General features: G+C 36.8%; 3 protein-coding genes across 5 annotated transcripts; 2 read left to right on the forward strand and 1 right to left on the reverse strand.

Annotated features, from left to right (window-relative positions):
• Positions 1-27: 27 nt before the first annotated feature.
• Positions 28-11,078, reverse strand: majin (membrane anchored junction protein). 2 transcript variants are annotated; one of them, XM_015033900.1, is made up of 12 exons: positions 10,964-11,078; positions 10,728-10,844; positions 10,022-10,067; positions 9,848-9,923; positions 9,056-9,154; positions 8,837-8,853; positions 8,505-8,638; positions 4,271-4,337; positions 1,526-1,599; positions 916-959; positions 450-530; positions 28-341 (listed from the first exon to the last, which is right to left on the reverse strand). In XM_015033900.1, the coding sequence occupies exons 2-10, from the start codon at positions 10,835-10,837 to the stop codon at positions 920-922; spliced, it is 663 nt and encodes a 220-aa protein (XP_014889386.1). In that variant the 5' UTR covers positions 10,838-10,844; positions 10,964-11,078; the 3' UTR covers positions 28-341; positions 450-530; positions 916-919. The 2 variants fall into 2 exon arrangements, with proteins under 2 accessions (XP_014889386.1, XP_014889385.1); XM_015033899.1 differs by having other exon boundaries at positions 450-564; positions 10,964-11,077.
• A 105-nt stretch (positions 11,079-11,183) lies between these two features.
• LOC106948307 (glyoxal reductase) lies at positions 11,184-16,141 on the forward strand. 2 transcript variants are annotated; one of them, XM_015033897.1, is made up of 6 exons: positions 11,184-11,260; positions 11,576-11,831; positions 11,906-12,051; positions 13,206-13,345; positions 14,241-14,399; positions 15,161-16,141. In XM_015033897.1, the coding sequence occupies exons 2-6, from the start codon at positions 11,596-11,598 to the stop codon at positions 15,338-15,340; spliced, it is 861 nt and encodes a 286-aa protein (XP_014889383.1). In that variant the 5' UTR covers positions 11,184-11,260; positions 11,576-11,595; the 3' UTR covers positions 15,341-16,141. The 2 variants fall into 2 exon arrangements, with proteins under 2 accessions (XP_014889383.1, XP_014889384.1); XM_015033898.1 differs by lacking the exon at positions 11,184-11,260 and having other exon boundaries at positions 11,283-11,831.
• A 1,622-nt stretch (positions 16,142-17,763) lies between these two features.
• LOC106948269 (glyoxal reductase-like) lies at positions 17,764-20,707 on the forward strand (the record flags this gene model as incomplete). The annotated part of the gene is made up of 3 exons (XM_015033852.1): positions 17,764-17,910; positions 18,806-18,964; positions 19,726-20,707. Coding segments are annotated over 3 exons (486 nt in total), but the record flags the coding sequence as incomplete, so codon positions are not given.
• Positions 20,708-21,500: the final 793 nt, after the last annotated feature.

The raw sequence follows: 21,500 nt of genomic DNA on the forward strand, positions 1-21,500 counted from the left end.
ACCATTATACAAAACAAGAGACCAAAGGAATGTAGAAAATGTATTTATTTTAAATCTGAACTTAAATGACCATTTGTAAATAATATCTGTAAATTAAACAAAGGCTGTTGGAAATGGCAAATTAAACAAAATAATGCACTACCTACTTCCTTTATATAAATATTTGCCTACTCTGCATCTACTACTCGTTGTGATGTTGTTTTTGTAACAATGAACTGTTCTTATATTTATAGCTAATGAACTGTTAATGAAAGACAGCACAGGTAAACAATAAACAGATTATAATTTGGTTATTTGGCTTCTTGGTCTGGATTCTTTAATAGGCCTCATCGTAGCATGTTCTGTAAAAAGGGAAAATTGATCATTTGATTTTGTTTAAGCCATAATTACATAAAATTAAAACATTAAGGAAGTAAAATATGACAGTTCAAGTTGTTGTGAATACTCACCTCTGCCATTTTTCTCTCCCAGCAGGTGTGCACAGGTAAAACGTTCCCCAGGTGGATTGTGCACAGTTATTAGTTCTGGGTCTGCACCACCAGGGAGTGGATTAGAGGCGTGTTTCTATGTTGAGTAATTATTGGAATTAAAATATATTCTGTTTGTCTTGCTTTGTAAATGCTTAATTAGCTATGCGTTTAAAGGAAATATTCTTGTTTTGTTGATCATTTTTCAGTTGTGTATCCCCTGTAATGGTTTCTCCCAATTCAGCTGCCTTCTTATTTAAGCAGGCTATCATTCATTGTTTCGGTGTGGTTTGGTTTTTCTGTTGCACTAAAATTAAACAAGCTTCAATCATTTTGGGTCCCACTTCCATGACAGTGTTCCAGTTTTAAATGCTTTTATTTAAGCTTTTAGCATAAATGAACTTAATCTGAGTAAAGTATTGTGTAGTAGTACATTTCTAAAAATCACCTGTTTAATCTTCAGGAGGTCTGAAGATGAAAGGGAAGACCTTTCTGCAAAAAGGAGAAAGAAAAGAATACAAATTGAACAGTCAGCACGGCCATAAAAAGTAAATTTTTTCATACTGCAGCTATTGCGAACTGCAAGCTTACGCCACACATGGGCTTGTCAGGCCTAAATGTGCCTGGGGACATCTGGCGTCTGTCTCATCAGACTTGTCAGGGGAATATTAAAAAGTCTGCAGATAATAACTGGATTTCCCCATCACTGTGTAATCTCTCACAACTTCTTTCTTGAGCTTCTACAGTACAATTCAGCTCTTGCTTCAGCTTTGGGCATGAAAGTCAACGAAGCTTGGTGACATAACCATCATAGGTGTGAGTGTGCTGAACAGCCATGGCTTTTTAGTTTTTCTCCAAATATATTGTATGTTTATGGGTTAAGGAAAAACAGACTGGAAAAGCTGTGGTGTGATTACAGGAGGAGCATCGGTCGCCTACCAGACTCCAGTAATGATGGAAGTTGAATTAAAAAACTACATAGGTCAGCAGCTTATGAAACTTGTCACAAGCTGTTGATGTCTAATGCCCTTTATTTATCGTCTAATTTTCTGACCAACCTGATGAGCTGCTTGAGAATCCCTGGTTTCTCAGGCGCCGTGTTCTTCTCTGCTGTGAACTGTGTCATCTGAGGCTGCAGAAGAAATCAAACTCATTAAGCAGTTGAAGAACCACCTATTCTAGGACTGGGCAATAAATCAATAATAATATATCCCGTCAGTATCAAAAGAAGATAAATCTGATTGAATGGTCGATAATTTAAACTCTGAACCATGAACCGCGCAGCATTCTGGGAGATGTAGGCAGATGAAAGGTATTAGCTGCTCAACCTCCAGCTAAGTTAGTCTGGTGGAACCAAGTAACTCACTCACTATTTGGTTGCCTAGCAACTCACTCATTCTATGGTTACCTAGCAACAACCTGTTGAGTAACATGCGCAGCAGCAGTTTAAGGTTTAACCAACGAGCCTAACTGTTTAAAAATAAAATTAAAAAAAGTGGAGTGAAAAAAGGAAATGAGTACAACACCTCAAGAGAAAACTGGATAAAACAAGAAATGCCACGCCACCAGTCTGGCCATATTTTGGATATTTAAAACAAGAACTAATCAATAATTATCAATATTGACCTATATGAAACACTTGTATCATGATACGTTTTTCACCCATATCGTTGAACCGTATTCTGTTCTCAGTTGGCACACCTTTCTACTTCACATAAAAAATAAAAATAAAAACAAAAGATTAACATGCCATAAATGGGGGAGTGGTACACATTTTGGTTTTTTACAGTATATTAAAAGGAAATTCAATGTTGTTGTAAATTTTATATAACAAATTACTAATATAGCAACGTCCCCTGCCTCTTTCAATGTCTGAACTTGCAGTGCTAACATATTGTTTGTTTTATCAGTTACTCTATCACTATTTATTGTCCCAACTAGAAACCCCAAAACTAATTATTTAAGAGTAATTGGGGCATCTTCCATTACAACTTCATCAGGGGAAGCCATGATGACCTCAGCTAGCTCAGGTCATCATGACTGCTGTTATATGAACAGTGACTGCTGTTCATATAACAGCAGTCACCTCGACGAGGAATATCGTTATGTTTCAATATCACCAAATCTCATACGACTAAGTCAGAAAATAAAATTATTTCCTTATACGCTCTCATTCTCCATCAAGTGATAAATTAAACTTCACTTCCATTTGCATTATAATTTTTCTCTTTTGTCTCGCTCTTTCTACCAAAAACTGGATGATAACAGTTTTCCGTGTAGTGTTTTCGTCTCAGTTGGCCCCATTTTTGAAGGACAATTTTGTTTACAGAGATGTAATAATTCATTTTATTTGTTGTTACTGTTGGTTTATTGTGGATATCTAAAATGTCCTCAACTTCCAAAGTCTATTGACCTTCGACAGTGTGTTCTTGCATCATTATACCATTACCATTACATTACTTGGAAATGGTCTCAAAGCAACAAAATTCACATTTATCACATTCACTTCTGGGGCAATTTATCTTCCAACAAAATGTGTTATTGTGACAAGCCTACTCCTGTTCTTATCCAAACCTGTAAAATACATTAACCAACCTCCAGGAACCCTGATAAATGGGAAGCTCCATGAAAATACTCATCACACGTGTCATGATGAGCTTCGTGAGAGAAGGGCACACTTTGTACAGAACATGCTGTCCAAACTGAACCCTTCTAAAAGCTCGAAGACTTGCACCGCCACTGACAGTTTTTTTTCCACCTGCACCAAATGTTAAGAACAAACTAAGCAAAGGAAAGGGAGAAGAAAGTCAAAGTGGACGAGTGGAAGAACAAAGGATCAGGTGAGACAAAAGGCCGAGGGCATGACGGCAGCGGAGGAGGGTAATTTGGGGACTTAGTTGCTAATCGAACTGAAGCACAATCAGCAGAAACGCTCACGTACACATAATCACACATTTACTCATACAACCTGATGTAATGCCATTATTAGCCATAATCGCCCTCGTTATCCCATCTGTCAGTGCAGCTAACCTGAGGCAGTAAGGAAGACGGTGATGCTACATGTGCTTCTATTTTTACATCTAAATGGATTAGATAAGACATTGAAAAGGGATCTGAGAATGAAACTAACAGATGAGTATTTGGAAGTATATACATTAAAATAACTTTAATTTGAGATTAAGGGTATTATGCTTCCTTGAAAAAGTAAGGGCTATACAAAACGTGTTTAATAAATTTTTGAACAAAATGATTCTCAGATAAGGGGATTTTATTTGGTCAGTTCTGCCTATTTTGAGCTAATTTCAGAATGAGCTGTTTTAGGGCATCCTGTCACTTTAAATTCTAATAAGCTACTGCTGGCGCAACTCAATGTTTACACTCGCACATGAAAATGGCTGCAAACAGATGTGCAACTACACAACCGTACATCTTTGAACAGCAGAAGTGGAGCCTCCTGCACCACCAACAAGAATGCATTGGGTCTTTTTCAGTTGCCATTGTCCAGCACATATAGCATTAAAACTAGCTGACCAAACATGCTGGAGCTCAGCTTAGGTTGCTAAGTAATCCAAGCTGGGGTTGCTAGGTAACAACACAGGGCCTTCTGATTTGTGTTGTTACATTCAAGAGGTTTTTGAAATGGCTCATTTTTCAGACACAAAAGACATTAATTTACTGCCAGAAATACAGCTGGGTGTTTTCCTCAAGCACTTTTTTAGAAGCAGTTCAAACCCAAATGGAAGCATAAAATTATGCAAAATGTGAATTTTGCACAATAAATCCCCTTCAATAAAAAGCTTCACCTCTTCAGTAGTTGCTGAATCCTGCACTGCCTCCTTCACTGTGTGCTGATGCTCCAAGTCCACCGTCCTGCAATACAGACGCAACACTAACCTTTGTATAAGGTAATAAGGTATTGTAAAATACCTTATTTTACTGTCGTCATATGGGAATTATATCAAGGATAATTACAGTAATGTTTTTATATGAAGCAAGACACAACAAGAGAGAATTTTAAAAAACTGAAAACTCTTTCTCAAGCTTTAATGCCATGATTTTATTACGTTTCTTGTGCTTTTTATCATTCTTTGTATAACTTAACGATGGTTTTTGGTATATAAAATCACCAAAAATGTGTGTGAAAAGTGCTTTATAAATAAAATAAATAAATTTTTTCTTACCAAATTTTTAGAATAAATATTCATATAATTTTTTGTTATGATTTTATTCATTCGTATTTTATTTTTACATTAAATTATGCCTACATCAAATAAGGAATTTCACATTTAATTGGATCATTTTTAATTAATGTAATTCCGAGAACCCCAAAGACAGCTGACAACAGAAAATATTTATGCATTTATGTTCAATTAAAATTAAACATAACTCCAGTTTGTTCTTTTTTCCTTTTCTAAAATCCACGAGCAGAACTTTCTTCTGCTCATAAAAAGTAACTTTTATTTGAAGCAAAATTTTAGTGAGGTACTTTTTACTTTAATTTAAACCAAACTAGTAACTTTACTTTACTTAAGAAAAAATATCAAAGTAACTGTATTTTTACTTGAGTACTTTTTTTTTTTCTTTTTCCACCTTTGGTTAAGCACAAAAAAACAAATCCTCGCTGCAGGCCATCATGTAGACACACACTCAGACATAAAGACAAAGCTGTGAAGCAGGTTGTAAGAAACCATTGAGAGCTGAACACTGACAGCTGTAGATGCTGCACTGATGTACTGTTATTGTAGCTTAAACTCACGTCTGCGTTTTAATCTGTGAGAACAGCTCAAAGGATACCAGAGAAGTGCTGCTGATGCTCGCGGCCCTTCTGTGTTTTAGGATGTTTACACAGTTTGTGCATCTGAGCGTCTGCTCATCAACCGTAGGGAGGATTCTGTTTATATAAGTGAAATACAATCTGAAGTCAGGAAAAAACCTTTTTCATGTGTGCATGCACAATCGAAATAATCGTTTACGCCCCACTGATCGGACTGTCAGAGTGATTGATGTGGCGCCCGCTCGCCTCTCGTCTCTTCGTATCTGCGAGAACTGCTGAAGCGCGTTCGTGTGTGAGTAAAACTGTGATAATTACAATGAATGAGTGTGCCGATGCCTTTGAGATGCTGTTTGGTGATGTAAGGTTAACCAGCATGCTGTTCTGGTGTTATAAAAGAGTGGGAAACTTAAGTAATGCATAAACCCAAATATGAATGTTTACTTTTTTATTATATTTTTATAGTTGAGTGGTTTTTCGATCTCTGACATGGCACAAACTGAGAATCCAGCACTGTAAACCTATCTAAAAGTAGGATCAAATTTGGCTCTATGTCATTGCATTTTTGTTCATTATTAGTTTTTATAGCTGCTGAAACATGCAACTATATTTACTCAGCAATAAACCCGTAACCACTATTAACTGTAAGGGCTAATCCAGGGTTTGTGTAACGTACAGCAGCAGCTCAGTCCATCGTCCACCTAATCTGAGAAATCTGTTGAACCCGATATAGATAAAAAACCTTGAGGATAATTTGCAACGACTTTGCTTGTATTGAAAGCACTGAATCCATTTGGACAGCTTGAGTGAGGGTTGCGACACAGAGATCAGTCCCGGATCAGTACTGTAATCTACGCCTCTTTGATTCAGTAATCACAGCAATATGAGCCGCTGTGATCTCACCTGGTATGATGTGAAAAGACAAAAGTATCTGTAACGTGGGGGTTGGTAAAGTCACTTCATTTAAATAGCACAGAGTGCTTCACAGAAGCCGAAAATGAATAAAAACAAGAAAAGTTTGGGTTGACTGGGGGCTTAGTTCTGTGTTTATTGTGGAGCTATAATACAAAAATTGCCTTTCATTTCCGTTAGAAAGTAATCCAGACTAAACACTTCTTTGTTTTTTCCTGTTCTTTGTGTCTTTTCAGCTGTATACAACCCCAGTTTGTCACAGCAGGTTGCTGCACATAGTGGAGATTTCCTTCTGTAAAACAGAGAAGTTGCTGCAAACTCAGCAACTCGACACAATCAACCAGGTAACTCCAGAAACGCAAATAAGTGTTAAATAAAATATGAGTATTTTATTTAACAAGTTGGTCTGAATGTGACAGGCTGAGTTGTGTTGGAATGACATCCACAGAACACAATTTACAGGTGGAAATGGGGCAATACTTAGGGGGAAAAAAAGCTACATTCTGATAGGATGTTTGCCTTGTCTCAAGTTTAAATTATCTGATTTTTAAGAGTGAAATCTGCTAAAGAAACTCAAATAACTTGAGCTGTAGAAGAACTTTGTTTTACTGAATAAAGCCTGAGATGATTGCAGGAATGTTAAACAAATTATAGCGCTGATATAACTGACTTTACACGCTTCTGATACAGAAATTGTTAGCTAAACATGTCTTATATATATAAATATGAAACTCTTTTATTGTTATACCAAAAAAAAAGGCTGTGCAGGGTGATTCTTTTTTTGCGGCAGCAGCATTCCATGTCCCCATGTTTTGCTTACAATTATTTTTTGTAAAATGTGCCAAATATTTATAACAAAGTATTTTAATTATATATTTAGATGTTTGCCATTATTTAAATATAAATAAAATGCCTTTTAAATATTATTTTGTTCTTTACACACCTTTTTGGTGACCAACATGCTCCATTTCATGGCGTCCACAGTGCAGTGTAATAGACTTCCTCATGAAGTTTAAGCTATAAAATATATATTTTTTAAGTTTTTCTTCAATAAGTTGATTGACTGGACTAAACATTATTTTAATATGCAATTGAATCTGTTAAAACTATTTTTCTCATTTGATATTTTCTTCATATTATACATGTCCCAGTACTAACTTTCCACCCTGTTAGGATGTTTCCTTTTTGCCTTCAAAAAGTCTAAAATTCCATAAAAACCATTTAATGTAAGTGACATCAATTGGTTTTGAAGTGAAAAGTTCCACCCTGTTAGGATAGATTGTGAAAAAATTTTATTCAGTGAATTTAAAAAAACATTATATTAGATTTACTCATTAAAGGTTTGTTATTCTGTTGAAGATTATCTAGCTACATGTTCACCACATAAATAGGTGCAGGAAGATTAGTTAGAAAAGTTCCACCCTGTTAGGTTCATGTACCAAACATGGTGGAAATTAGGGTGAAAAGTAATAATTTTAAGTAAAATAAAAAAAAATGTCAGATGATGGAATAGAGTTGCAGAGCAGTCTGAGGTATTATCAGATGTCTTTGCCATTTGTCTGTTTTCATTTCACTTGGTACCCCCATTGACTCCTGTGAGGGGAACAATGAGTACCTGTCATGGGAAAATCCACTACAAGGATATCACCTGTTTTCCCAAATAGAGCCAGGACAAATACTCTGCCTATACTTTGACTTGAAATAGGCAATCCTGCAACCAATGATGAAAATCGTCAGATTTTAGAATCGAACACATTAATTTTCCACCCTGTTATGGGACAATCCACCATGTGATGTTCCATTCCACACGTTTTTATTAAATATTGTTACAGAAACATTAAGTACTGTGAATTTTTCTGTGCCATGTTGGGAATTGAAGACCAATAAACGCACATATTGGTATAAGTTTTTAAATTACCAATATTTTCTATGCTGTCAGTAATAATCAGTAAAAAAAACCTGTTTTTTCTTTACAATACAGACATAAATGATTATTTCAAAATATTTGTGGTCTATATGTAAATGTTCATAACAGGGTGGAACACATTCAGAGACAATGGTGAAAAAAAACACGTCATTATTAATTTATCCAATCCTGAGCTTGCCCATTCATTTCTTATTGTTAAACATGTCAGTGTTGTAACACAATATTTAAAACTTAAAACATTAATACTTTTTTTTTTCAAATGTTCTGAAGCCGAAATGTTGCCGCAAATAAAGAATCACCCTGCATTATCAATAGTATACCAAACCCTAACAAAGACTAATTTGCTAAACCAACTTGAAGCTTGTGTGACTCTAAAGGTGTAGGACGTATTTCCACATTTAAATATAACTCATCTTCAGGTACTCACCCAGGCACTGATTTACTGCTTTCAGCCTCCATGTCTTTCATTAATCGTTTAATAATAGCGTCCTCTAGTGGCGAGTCCCCACGACTGCGCTTTGGCCTTGGCTCATCAGAAAAAGTGGGAATGAGCTGCATTTCCTTTGTCTAAAATAAAAATACAAAACACGTTAACAGCTCTTTTTTACATATAAACTTACATCATGGTACATAGCTTCAGTATTACACAAAACCTAAAAACAGAAATGATTTTGCATGAATAGCACACAAAAAAGGCTTTACAAAGGCTATACTTAGGCTTTACAATTTGTGTTTAGTGGATAAGAATGAATAACTCACCTTCTCTCTTTGAGTCCCTGAAACAAGATAAATATTTCCACATTAGAGGATGTTTTATTTGCTCTTTATCACATTCAGCTTGCCTAAAAAAGCTTGTGATCACTTCTTCATCTTCGTCTTAATTGCTCTGAAGCTCCACTAGCGGATAAATAAACCTTAGTTCAAGGAGACCCCGGTGATACCGTCTGCTTATCGAACAGATGCTGCATCCATCCTCACCTCTGAACGTGTTCTTCTCCAGGTAGAGGATGATAGCAAAGGGGTAGAATGACAGCTTCTTTGCATCGTGTTTGCACACTTTCCCCCAGTTCTTTTTGTCTGGAAGGCGAAGTCAAGAAAACATTTAGGTGATGGATGGCTGACAGTATCACTGTGTGCAATATTCGCACCACAAAGGACTGTTTTAAGTGCAATAATTATTGACTGACATATTCCAAGCAGGAGGTTGGACTTCTTCAAACAGATGGACAGAAGGTCGGATGTCCAGATTGGTACATGGAGAGCTGCTAGGATGAACGCAACTATTTAATGTAAATAGTTCAATTGTTTAATTAATTAATTAATTATTTAACTATCTATTTAATTTACCTTTGGGATTAATAAAGTATTTTTGAATTTTAATTTAAACACTTTTTGAACACAACTTTTATTTAAAAACCACCAGAGGAAATTTACTTTTTGAAGTTCTCATAATTATCATGTTGATAATGTAACAAGGAACAAAATCTGAAAATAAAATATTTTCATACTTTTTTTTCTTTTCCAGTTTCAGGAAACTACTTTAATCCAATTCCATACCAAATAGTCTTTGAGACTATAGAAACTCTGTATTTTTTTCGGTAGTTTCCTACAGTAGATGCAAACAGCAGACCAAAATCACAAGTTTTATACAAAGAAAGACCCATGTAACTGTTGATGAGCCAATTTCAGGTTAACAGACCAAACCCTGGCTAAATGGGGGGTGGTTCATATTAAGACAATGATGGACAAATAAACCAAAGGAAAGGATACAAGGAAAAACGATGAAATGTTCAGTGGAGAAGGGCTGGAGGTAGTCCAAGTTGCCAAGGACCGCTCTGACAATTTCCTTAAAGCACAAAATATGAGACAGGGTAAGAAAAATAAATGTACGCAGATGAAAAAAAAAACTGTTTTAACTGGCAATGACAAAGCCTCAGTAATTACCTCTATTTCTTGATCAAAGCTTCCTTCTTGCAAAACCTCATCTTCACTGAGTATAAAAAAATGTACATCATAAATACAAATAACTTTAATAACAGACTCAGGTCAATAAAAACACAAGAAAAAAAAAGTCAATATTGACACCCTAAACAAGATTACTGCCTCCTTTTTAGACTGCGAAGCTCAAGTACTACACCCGAAATAAAATAAACTAAAATAAATAAATAAATAAATAAATAATAAAAACAAAATCTAATTTGAAAATATCTGATTGGAGAATAAAAAATAGCATTTGATATTTTAAGTGTTTTGCATGAAAAGAATTTAAATGATCAGATTTAGAATTTCTGATCATTTGTAAATAAATAAAAGTCCAACTCAAACCTAGCAAGATAGAAAATTACGTGGGTAAACTTAAAAAAGAAAGAAAGAAGTAGTTAATGACTAAAATTGCCATTGAAGTGGTTAAGTATCAGAAAATGCATGTATATTTTCGATATACGGTGAGGACATAAGTAAATAATGATGACATTTACAAAAAGAAATTAGAAAACACACATCTGGATAACTGACAGAATATTTGAAGCTCTGGCTCTGAGTAAACAAACAGAAACCAGAGTTTCTTTCCCTTCTGTTAAGAGGTTGTGATTTTCCCTCAAACCTCCGAAAGGATGCGAGAATAATGTAATAACATGAATATCTGCCTTGCCTGAAGCTGTTTCCTCCTCTAATCTTGAACTTGTAGATTAAACTATCAGCTGTAAAGAAGCGAGTTTCTGGGGATGGGAAAGAAAAGGGCCGCAGCGCCATCTCTGACATGCCGTAACTGAAATTAGATAACGTACAAACAGCTTTGAAACTTTTAACGCATTTTTAAGAGAATTGTTCAACTTGTTATCAAGTAGTTTTGTAAATAAACTCCCATTCTAACTGTCTTCTAATTACCGTAATAGCAGCAGAAAAATGGCGTCGTTAAATTCGTCTTCTCTGTTGCGACTTCAGTCTCCAGCAGGCGGCAGGACGTCAACGGTTAACAACCTGCCCGTCAATCAAACCTGTTTCTCGTGACTTTATTTCCGCCTCTAACTCAGTTGCGCTGCTCTGATTGGTTTCGTCTTCATCCAATCAGCGGCGCCAGGGCAGATGTCACTATGGTGACGGCAAAAAACCGCCCAATTGTGTGTCACATGACTGCCAGCTGATAACAGGAAGTTTTTTTGCACGTTGTCATCGTTGTGCAAGGTAGATTTTTATTGTTTAGTTGACATTTTCTGCTGCTCCTTGTTAAAAGTGAATAGTTTAGGGTTTATGTAATTTTATTTAAAATTTATCTTAAATAAATTCGTTCAACGCAGAGTAGTTAAAACTGTGATGTTTATGACAATTTTAAGCTTATACCGATCATTTAGCTGTCATTACTGAATGGTGTTTATAGCTTTAAGTTCAGTTCTTAAACTTTGCTAAACCTCTTACATTTACAGTGCTTTAATGTTATTTCGCACCATTTTATCCTAGTGTTTAATTGCCATACCCCATGTGTTTCTTCATCATTGACAGAGCTGGGTTTTCAGCACCAGATGTCTTCCCATTCTGTTGCCCTAAACGCCGGGCTTCAGATGCCTCTGCTGGGTCTGGGGACCTACAAGCTCTGTGGCCCTGCAGATGTTTATCAGGCTGTGGATGCTGCTCTGGCTGCTGGATACAGATCCTTCGACAGTGCAGCAGTCTATCGCAATGAAGCTGACTTAGGCAAAGCTCTGAGAGAACTTCTTCCAAAACATGGCTTGACTAGAGAGGATGTGTTCATAACCAGGTGGTTATTTTTTTTCTTCTGTAGTTAATTGTTTATATTGTGTGTAATGTCCTTTCCTCTATGTTTTGCTGCAGTAAGCTGGGCCCTAAGGATCAAGGTGTGAAGGCGATGGACGGGGCCCTCCACAGTTTGTCCGAGCTGGACTTGGAGTACATTGATCTCTACCTGATCCATTGGCCTGGTACTCAAGGACTGCAGGTGGCTGATGACCGCAACCCAGGTACAGGACAGACCGTATGATTGTTTTCCTTGGAAAAATAGCACTTTCATTTCAATGCTTTTCCTTCCACTCTGACTCCCTCAACTTTTGTCACATTGCAACCACCAACTTTAAAATATTTTATAGGGATTCTATGTGCTAGTCCAACACAAATTACTACTAGAGCACAGCTTCTTCATTTTTGCACAGGTAAACTTGTTGTATGTGTTTCTGAGTGTTTGGTGTTAGACATAAATGTTTCTTAGAGTAGAGATTGACTATTTGTGATTGTTTTCTTGTATTGGCATCAGACACCGGGTTTCTTTAAATCAAGGTTAAAAACCCATCTGATTAGAGTTGCCATTGACTATTTCTATTGATCAATGTTCATTTGCTTAATGATTTTGACTATGGCATTTGACAAAACTTAATGTTTTCTGTTTGTTTCATAATTGGTTGCTGCGTTATGTTTTTATGATGTAAATCACTTTGAACTGCCTTGTTGCTGAAATGTGCGCTAACAATTTATTTGAAGGGGTGTGAATAAGACTGACATCCCGCTGTCATAAACAAGACATAACACCTGTCAAGAACATGAAGGAGTCTTTATGAATGTTTATGACAGTTGTCAGGAACTGTCATTTGGTAAATAATGACCCTTCATGACAACTGTAAAACGTTCATAAAGACTCCTTCACGTTCATGACAGATGTTACGTCATGTTTATGACAGTGTGATGTCAGTCTTCAATAAAGTGTTACCAAATGTGCGCTATAAATAAACTTGATTTGACTTGACCAATAAAGCCTCACTGATGTAGACATTTTTAATCACAAAGGTCCAATTAGCAAAACCTTGAGACTCCAAAAAGAAAAAGAACTTCTTCAATTTATATCAGGATTAACTTGTGGCTCTTATAGATTCTTCATAGTGGTTGTTTTTAGTGTTTCACCGACACATTTTTACTCTTAACTCTTGTAATTAAGATTTTACGCTGGAGATCAGCTCTCATTTTACTTCAATATGATATGAACTAATATCTCAGTGGTTAAAGTGTTTTTTATTTGCTCAAGAATTAGTGGATTATGTACTGAATAACACTGACCTCTCATGTTTGCTCCCTAAAATATAGATGGAGGTTTTGTGTAACAGGATGATGTAACGTTTGATTCCAGGTAACCGAGCTCAGAGTTGGGCTAGTCTGGAGGAGCTGCATGGTCAGGGGAAGCTGAGAGCCATTGGAGTCTCCAACTACACACCAGCACACATGAAAGCTCTGATGCAAAGCTGTAAAGTCCCTCCTGCAGTCTTACAGGTAGTCTTACATTGCGCATTAGCTTGTTTAATCACAGTGGATTTCTGCATGACTGTCTGTCTCTTACATCGTTCAGCTCTCCCAAGTTCTCACTGCAGCATTTCAAACCAGGATTGAGTTCTGAACTTTGACTAGGCCATTCCAGCACCTTAATATTTCAAGGATCAACGTTCTGTTGATAACCCATTTTGGTTTGAGTATTAAAGCTGCGGTATGTAACTTTTATTTTAAAAAAACAAACAACTTTTTTACATATTTGTTGGAACTGTCACCATGTCATGACAGCATAATATGAGACAGATAATAAGTGAAAAAATCATCTCCTCCACCTCTTTGCTGAGCTACTATCACAGTTTCAAGAAATGCACAGCTCCCGACCAAAAACACCCAATCAGAGTCAGGAGGAGGGGCTTAGCGCTGTTAGTCATCGTCATGAACGCGCTGCTAAATGTGCTAGTAATAGAGAAACAAATTACCATTACAGTAAAACCTTTGATCCGCCATCATCGGTGGCCATGCTAACTAGCCTTAGCATTCACGACAGACTGTAGTAGCAGAGAACAAAATACTAGTGATAAGTGAAATTATCTACCAGTAGAACAAGATATTTTTCCAGTCACCTTGATAAAATAACAGCCAAATAATTTTTTGTCAAGAAATGGCTTAGGCTGTTATTTACGGATATTATAATTGGGGGACAATGTCTTGTTCTACTTCACATTAGTACTTTTTCAATATTAAGGAATTATTTACTTAAAACAAGCTAACATTTGTTGCTGAAAAGTTACTTCTAAGTTAGTTTTGTCTTATTTCAAATATGTAGACCAAAAAACTCAATAATATTTGGTATTTTTGCAGTGTTTCTGGTTTATTTCTGAATCTTTGCTTCCTGCAGGTGGAGTTTCACCCGCGGCTCTGCCAGCCTGAACTGAGGAGTCTGTGTAAGGAGTTTGGTGTCTGTTTTCAAGCGTACTCATCTTTAGGGAAAGGAGAGCTGCTCACTGACCCGGTGATCCTGGAGGTGGCAAAGAACTCCAAACGCACACCTGCACAGGTACACGTCACTAACTGTGTCTCCATTAAACATAAAGCTGCACAATTTGAAATTACAAAAATAAATTTGCTCAACGGATACACGCCAATTTTGAAAAAACTCAATGTTTTGATAAAAGCGTTTTTTGAGCTGGGATGAGATTTTATTTTTCAGCCACGTCGCCATAGATGTATGTCACAGAAGTGAAACGGAAACACGTTTTCTCATCACACGAGTCACATGATTACCAGCTGGATGTTATGACTTGTAGCAGGATGATGGTTTGCTTTTGTTTTAAACTATGTGATCCCGGCTCCTCCAGAGCTCTCACTGCATCGCACAGTTCATAAAAAGTCGTGTGTCATTTGAACGTTTTGAATCCGTAGCTCTTCTGTAAAATGACCGACAATAGTTTCCCCAAAATGTCGCAAATGTAGCCGAACCCAAGCTTGAGGGGTTTGACGCTCCAAAGCCTGAATAAACGCCAAAACCTCCTCTCATGGCTGATGCATGATGAGCACTAGCGCCGTGGCTGATGAATAAAAAATCTCATGTAACCGTTTACATCTTCAGCTACCATGGTTTTAATTACTTATCCCTTGAACAAGCGATAAGTTTGAACAAGATGCGATTTTAATCATTTAACAGAAACATTACGCGATTGTAAAATTGTGTTTTTTCAACATTAGCAGAATATAGACAAAGATTTGTGCACATTTATAATTTAAATGCAGCTACTGTTTCAGTGCCAGTATTTTTAATTTTTTTCCTTTTGTTACCAGGTTTTGTTACGCTGGGCGGTACAGCAGGGCGTCCCGGTTCTTCCCAAATCCTCAAATCCAGAGCGAATACTCCGGAACGCCGAGGTGTTCGACTTCGCCCTGAGCGACCCGGATATGGACCGGCTGTCGGCTCTGGACTGTGGTCAGAGGTTCTGCTGGGATCCATCGGAGGTGGCCTGAAACAGCAGCCGGGGGTGGAAACAGGAGATCTGCCATGACGTTTTAAAACCTCAACAGAGGGAAAATGCAGACGGGATATTTGCTTCGTAGTCGAATCTCAGTTTGCTGTTTAAACCAAGAATCTACAGGATTTCTACACATTTTAACATTTAAAGGTAAAATTATTTTTAAAATGCTGCTGTTTGCACCTCTCATCCACACAGAAACAGTTTTACTGTGAGAAAAACTGAGATATTTGCCAGTCGCCCACCATCACTTCCTGATTTCACAACAAAGCAACTTTTTTTTTTTTTTTTTCATAGCTACCTCACTTTGTTCTGACATGAAAACTTCTAATATGTGTTGAAAACATTGTGTGGTGAAAATAAACAAAAGTCCAACTGTCATTGTTACCAACAGCAGAACCAATGGGTGTTCCTGTTTGTGGACCAAAGCTGAGCAAACAAAGGTTTCTGTTTTTGAAAATATCCTTAATAGTTCAAGCTGAGGCCTTAAATTTTGTTGTTTTTGGTTATTTTCATGCTATCTTTAGTGTTAAGTGTGTCTTTATTAAATGTTTGGTGCTACAGTATAAACTATCTTCAGCAATAATTTCACTGTATTTTGTTTTGATTTTACATGACTGACCAACACAAAGCAGTGCATATCTGAAGTGGATGGATAATTATACATTTTCTTCACAGGTACACATTTATAAAAGTGCATTTGTGTAACTCTGATGTCTTCAGTAAATTGTAACAAAGTCCCTTCAGAAGTTTTCTAATTAATAAACAGTCACCTGTGTGCAATTTAACCTCAGCATGAAACCAGATGTTCCACATCATATTTTGCATTGAAATCAACACATATATGGCAGCACTTGTCCATTAGCCACTGGCAGCCATGTTGAAACAACTTTTAATGAAATAACATACACAAATACGTACCATAAATGTTTTTTTTTCCAAACAGTACCTGTAAGACGGCTGCTTAAAAGAAAAATGCAGTAGCTTACCAGGATAACTTATAATCTTCATCTTCCTCCTGCGACCAACGTCGTCTTCTTAAGTGTCAGGATCGAACAGCATCACACTTCAGTCTCTCTTTCATTGTCGCTCTTCGCTCTTGAGCTTGTGCTGCACATTTTATGCGGCATTCAAAGCATGAAAGAAAAGTAGCAACTTATTGTCCAGAAAATACAGTACAGAAAAAGCTGTAATGCTTCACTTGTGAAGGTAAATCTGTTGCGCTCCTTCTCGACACTTTAGACAACAACTCTGAGTGTCGCACTGCCACGCAAGTTAAAAATTCACAAGGTGAGAATACGTTAGGCATTTTTTTAAATCTAAACTTATCCGAAACTGGAAATGAAAAGTTAACCCATACTATGCCTTGTTATAAATAAACTAGTCTGTCGGTAGAACTAGTACTTTTCATCAATGTTAAGGAATTATTTACTTAAAACAAGCTATTATATATTGCTAAAAAGTTACTTAAAAGTTAGCTTTGTATCATTTCAAGTGTACCTAGNATGTTTCTTAGAGTAGAGATTGACTATTTGTGATTGTTTTCTTGTATTGGCATCAGACACCGGGTTTCTTTAAATCAAGGTTAAAAACCCATCTGATTAGAGTTGCCATTGACTATTTCTATTGATCAATGTTCATTTGCTTAATGATTTTGACTATGGCATTTGACAAAACTTAATGTTTTCTGTTTGTTTCATAATTGGTTGCTGCGTTATGTTTTTATGATGTAAATCACTTTGAACTGCCTTGTTGCTGAAATGTGCGCTAACAATTTATTTGAAGGGGTGTGAATAAGACTGACATCACACTGTCATAAACATGACATAACACCTGTCAAGAACATGAAGGAGTCTTTATGAATGTTTATGACAGTTGTCAGGAACTGTCATTTGGTAAATAATGACCCTTCATGACAACTGTAAAACGTTCATAAAGACTCCTTCACGTTCATGACAGATGTTACGTCATGTTTATGACAGTGTGATGTCAGTCTTCAATAAAGTGTTACCAAATGTGCGCTATAAATAAACTTGATTTGACTTGACCAATAAAGCCTCACTGATGTAGACATTTTTAATCACAAAGGTCCAATTAGCAAAACCTTGAGACTCCAAAAAGAAAAAGAACTTCTTCAATTTATATCAGGATTAACTTGTGGCTCTTATAGATTCTTCATAGTGGTTGTTTTTAGTGTTTCACCGACACATTTTTACTCTTAACTCTTGTAATTAAGATTTTACGCTGGAGATCAGCTCTCATTTTACTTCAATATGATATGAACTAATATCTCAGTGGTTAAAGTGTTTTTTATTTGCTCAAGAATTAGTGGATTATGTACTGAATAACACTGACCTCTCATGTTTGCTCCCTAAAATATAGATGGAGGTTTTGTGTAACAGGATGATGTAACGTTTGATTCCAGGTAACCGAGCTCAGAGTTGGGCTAGTCTGGAGGAGCTGCATGGTCAGGGGAAGCTGAGAGCCATTGGAGTCTCCAACTACACACCAGCACACATGAAAGCTCTGATGCAAAGCTGTAAAGTCCCTCCTGCAGTCTTACAGGTAGTCTTACATTGCGCATTAGCTTGTTTAATCACAGTGGATTTCTGCATGACTGTCTGTCTCTTACATCGTTCAGCTCTCCCAAGTTCTCACTGCAGCATTTCAAACCAGGATTGAGTTCTGAACTTTGACTAGGCCATTCCAGCACCTTAATATTTCAAGGATCAACGTTCTGTTGATAACCCATTTTGGTTTGAGTATTAAAGCTGCGGTATGTAACTTTTATTTTAAAAAAACAAACAACTTTTTTACATATTTGTTGGAACTGTCACCATGTCATGACAGCATAATATGAGACAGATAATAAGTGAAAAAATCATCTCCTCCACCTCTTTGCTGAGCTACTATCACAGTTTCAAGAAATGCACAGCTCCCGACCAAAAACACCCAATCAGAGTCAGGAGGAGGGGCTTAGCGCTGTTAGTCATCGTCATGAACGCGCTGCTAAATGTGCTAGTAATAGAGAAACAAATTACCATTACAGTAAAACCTTTGATCCGCCATCATCGGTGGCCATGCTAACTAGCCTTAGCATTCACGACAGACTGTAGTAGCAGAGAACAAAATACTAGTGATAAGTGAAATTATCTACCAGTAGAACAAGATATTTTTCCAGTCACCTTGATAAAATAACAGCCAAATAATTTTTTGTCAAGAAATGGCTTAGGCTGTTATTTACGGATATTATAATTGGGGGACAATGTCTTGTTCTACTTCACATTAGTACTTTTTCAATATTAAGGAATTATTTACTTAAAACAAGCTAACATTTGTTGCTGAAAAGTTACTTCTAAGTTAGTTTTGTCTTATTTCAAATATGTAGACCAAAAAACTCAATAATATTTGGTATTTTTGCAGTGTTTCTGGTTTATTTCTGAATCTTTGCTTCCTGCAGGTGGAGTTTCACCCGCGGCTCTGCCAGCCTGAACTGAGGAGTCTGTGTAAGGAGTTTGGTGTCTGTTTTCAAGCGTACTCATCTTTAGGGAAAGGAGAGCTGCTCACTGACCCGGTGATCCTGGAGGTGGCAAAGAACTCCAAACGCACACCTGCACAGGTACACGTCACTAACTGTGTCTCCATTAAACATAAAGCTGCACAATTTGAAATTACAAAAATAAATTTGCTCAACGGATACACGCCAATTTTGAAAAAACTCAATGTTTTGATAAAAGCGTTTTTTGAGCTGGGATGAGATTTTATTTTTCAGCCACGTCGCCATAGATGTATGTCACAGAAGTGAAACGGAAACACGTTTTCTCATCACACGAGTCACATGATTACCAGCTGGATGTTATGACTTGTAGCAGGATGATGGTTTGCTTTTGTTTTAAACTATGTGATCCCGGCTCCTCCAGAGCTCTCACTGCATCGCACAGTTCATAAAAAGTCGTGTGTCATTTGAACGTTTTGAATCCGTAGCTCTTCTGTAAAATGACCGACAATAGTTTCCCCAAAATGTCGCAAATGTAGCCGAACCCAAGCTTGAGGGGTTTGACGCTCCAAAGCCTGAATAAACGCCAAAACCTCCTCTCATGGCTGATGCATGATGAGCACTAGCGCCGTGGCTGATGAATAAAAAATCTCATGTAACCGTTTACATCTTCAGCTACCATGGTTTTAATTACTTATCCCTTGAACAAGCGATAAGTTTGAACAAGATGCGATTTTAATCATTTAACAGAAACATTACGCGATTGTAAAATTGTGTTTTTTCAACATTAGCAGAATATAGACAAAGATTTGTGCACATTTATAATTTAAATGCAGCTACTGTTTCAGTGCCAGTATTTTTAATTTTTTTCCTTTTGTTACCAGGTTTTGTTACGCTGGGCGGTACAGCAGGGCGTCCCGGTTCTTCCCAAATCCTCAAATCCAGAGCGAATACTCCGGAACGCCGAGGTGTTCGACTTCGCCCTGAGCGACCCGGATATGGACCGGCTGTCGGCTCTGGACTGTGGTCAGAGGTTCTGCTGGGATCCATCGGAGGTGGCCTGAAACAGCAGCCGGGGGTGGAAACAGGAGATCTGCCATGACGTTTTAAAACCTCAACAGAGGGAAAATGCAGACGGGATATTTGCTTCGTAGTCGAATCTCAGTTTGCTGTTTAAACCAAGAATCTACAGGATTTCTACACATTTTAACATTTAAAGGTAAAATTATTTTTAAAATGCTGCTGTTTGCACCTCTCATCCACACAGAAACAGTTTTACTGTGAGAAAAACTGAGATATTTGCCAGTCGCCCACCATCACTTCCTGATTTCACAACAAAGCAACTTTTTTTTTTTTTTTTTTCATAGCTACCTCACTTTGTTCTGACATGAAAACTTCTAATATGTGTTGAAAACATTGTGTGGTGAAAATAAACAAAAGTCCAACTGTCATTGTTACCAACAGCAGAACCAATGGGTGTTCCTGTTTGTGGACCAAAGCTGAGCAAACAAAGGTTTCTGTTTTTGAAAATATCCTTAATAGTTCAAGCTGAGGCCTTAAATTTTGTTGTTTTTGGTTATTTTCATGCTATCTTTAGTGTTAAGTGTGTCTTTATTAAATGTTTGGTGCTACAGTATAAACTATCTTCAGCAATAATTTCACTGTATTTTGTTTTGATTTTACATGACTGACCAACACAAAGCAGTGCATATCTGAAGTGGATGGATAATTATACATTTTCTTCACAGGTACACATTTATAAAAGTGCATTTGTGTAACTCTGATGTCTTCAGTAAATTGTAACAAAGTCCCTTCAGAAGTTTTCTAATTAATAAACAGTCACCTGTGTGCAATTTAACCTCAGCATGAAACCAGATGTTCCACATCATATTTTGCATTGAAATCAACACATATATGGCAGCACTTGTCCATTAGCCACTGGCAGCCATGTTGAAACAACTTTTAATGAAATAACATACACAAATACGTACCATAAATGTTTTTTTTTCCAAACAGTACCTGTAAGACGGCTGCTTAAAAGAAAAATGCAGTAGCTTACCAGGATAACTTATAATCTTCATCTTCCTCCTGCGACCAACGTCGTCTTCTTAAGTGTCAGGATCGAACAGCATCACACTTCAGTCTCTCTTTCATTGTCGCTCTTCGCTCTTGAGCTTGTGCTGCACATTTTATGCGGCATTCAAAGCATGAAAGAAAAGTAGCAACTTATTGTCCAGAAAATACAGTACAGAAAAAGCTGTAATGCTTCACTTGTGAAGGTAAATCTGTTGCGCTCCTTCTCGACACTTTAGACAACAACTCTGAGTGTCGCACTGCCACGCAAGTTAAAAATTCACAAGGTGAGAATACGTTAGGCATTTTTTTAAATCTAAACTTATCCGAAACTGGAAATGAAAAGTTAACCCATACTATGCCTTGTTATAAATAAACTAGTCTGTCGGTAGAACTAGTACTTTTCATCAATGTTAAGGAATTATTTACTTAAAACAAGCTATTATATATTGCTAAAAAGTTACTTAAAAGTTAGCTTTGTATCATTTCAAGTGTACCTAGACAAAAATACTTGGTAAGATTTGGGGTTTTGCAGTGTTTATCTTTACAGCTTTCAAAGCATCGCCTTTTTACCAAACGACAGAAA

This window comes from Poecilia latipinna, unplaced genomic scaffold, assembly GCF_001443285.1.
Source record: "Poecilia latipinna isolate Pla-1442-1.1 unplaced genomic scaffold, P_latipinna-1.0 Scaffold281, whole genome shotgun sequence".
In the NCBI taxonomy this organism is placed as follows: Eukaryota; Metazoa; Chordata; class Actinopteri; order Cyprinodontiformes; family Poeciliidae; genus Poecilia; species Poecilia latipinna.

Coding starts and splice junctions, on each gene's coding strand:
- majin (XM_015033900.1), bottom strand. CDS start 10,837: ATGTCAGAGATGGCGCTGCGGCCCTTTTCTTTCCCATCCCCAGAAACT. Junction 9,924..10,021: donor GCTTTGATCAAGAAATAGAG/GTAATTACTGAG, acceptor TTGTGCTTTAAG/GAAATTGTCAGAGCGGTCCT. Junction 1,600..4,270: donor ATTCAGCAACTACTGAAGAG/GTGAAGCTTTTT, acceptor TTTCTTCTGCAG/CCTCAGATGACACAGTTCAC.
- LOC106948307 (XM_015033897.1), top strand. CDS start 11,596: ATGTCTTCCCATTCTGTTGCCCTAAACGCCGGGCTTCAGATGCCTCTG. Junction 11,832..11,905: donor GAGGATGTGTTCATAACCAG/GTGGTTATTTTT, acceptor GTTTTGCTGCAG/TAAGCTGGGCCCTAAGGATC. Junction 13,346..14,240: donor TCCCTCCTGCAGTCTTACAG/GTAGTCTTACAT, acceptor TGCTTCCTGCAG/GTGGAGTTTCACCCGCGGCT.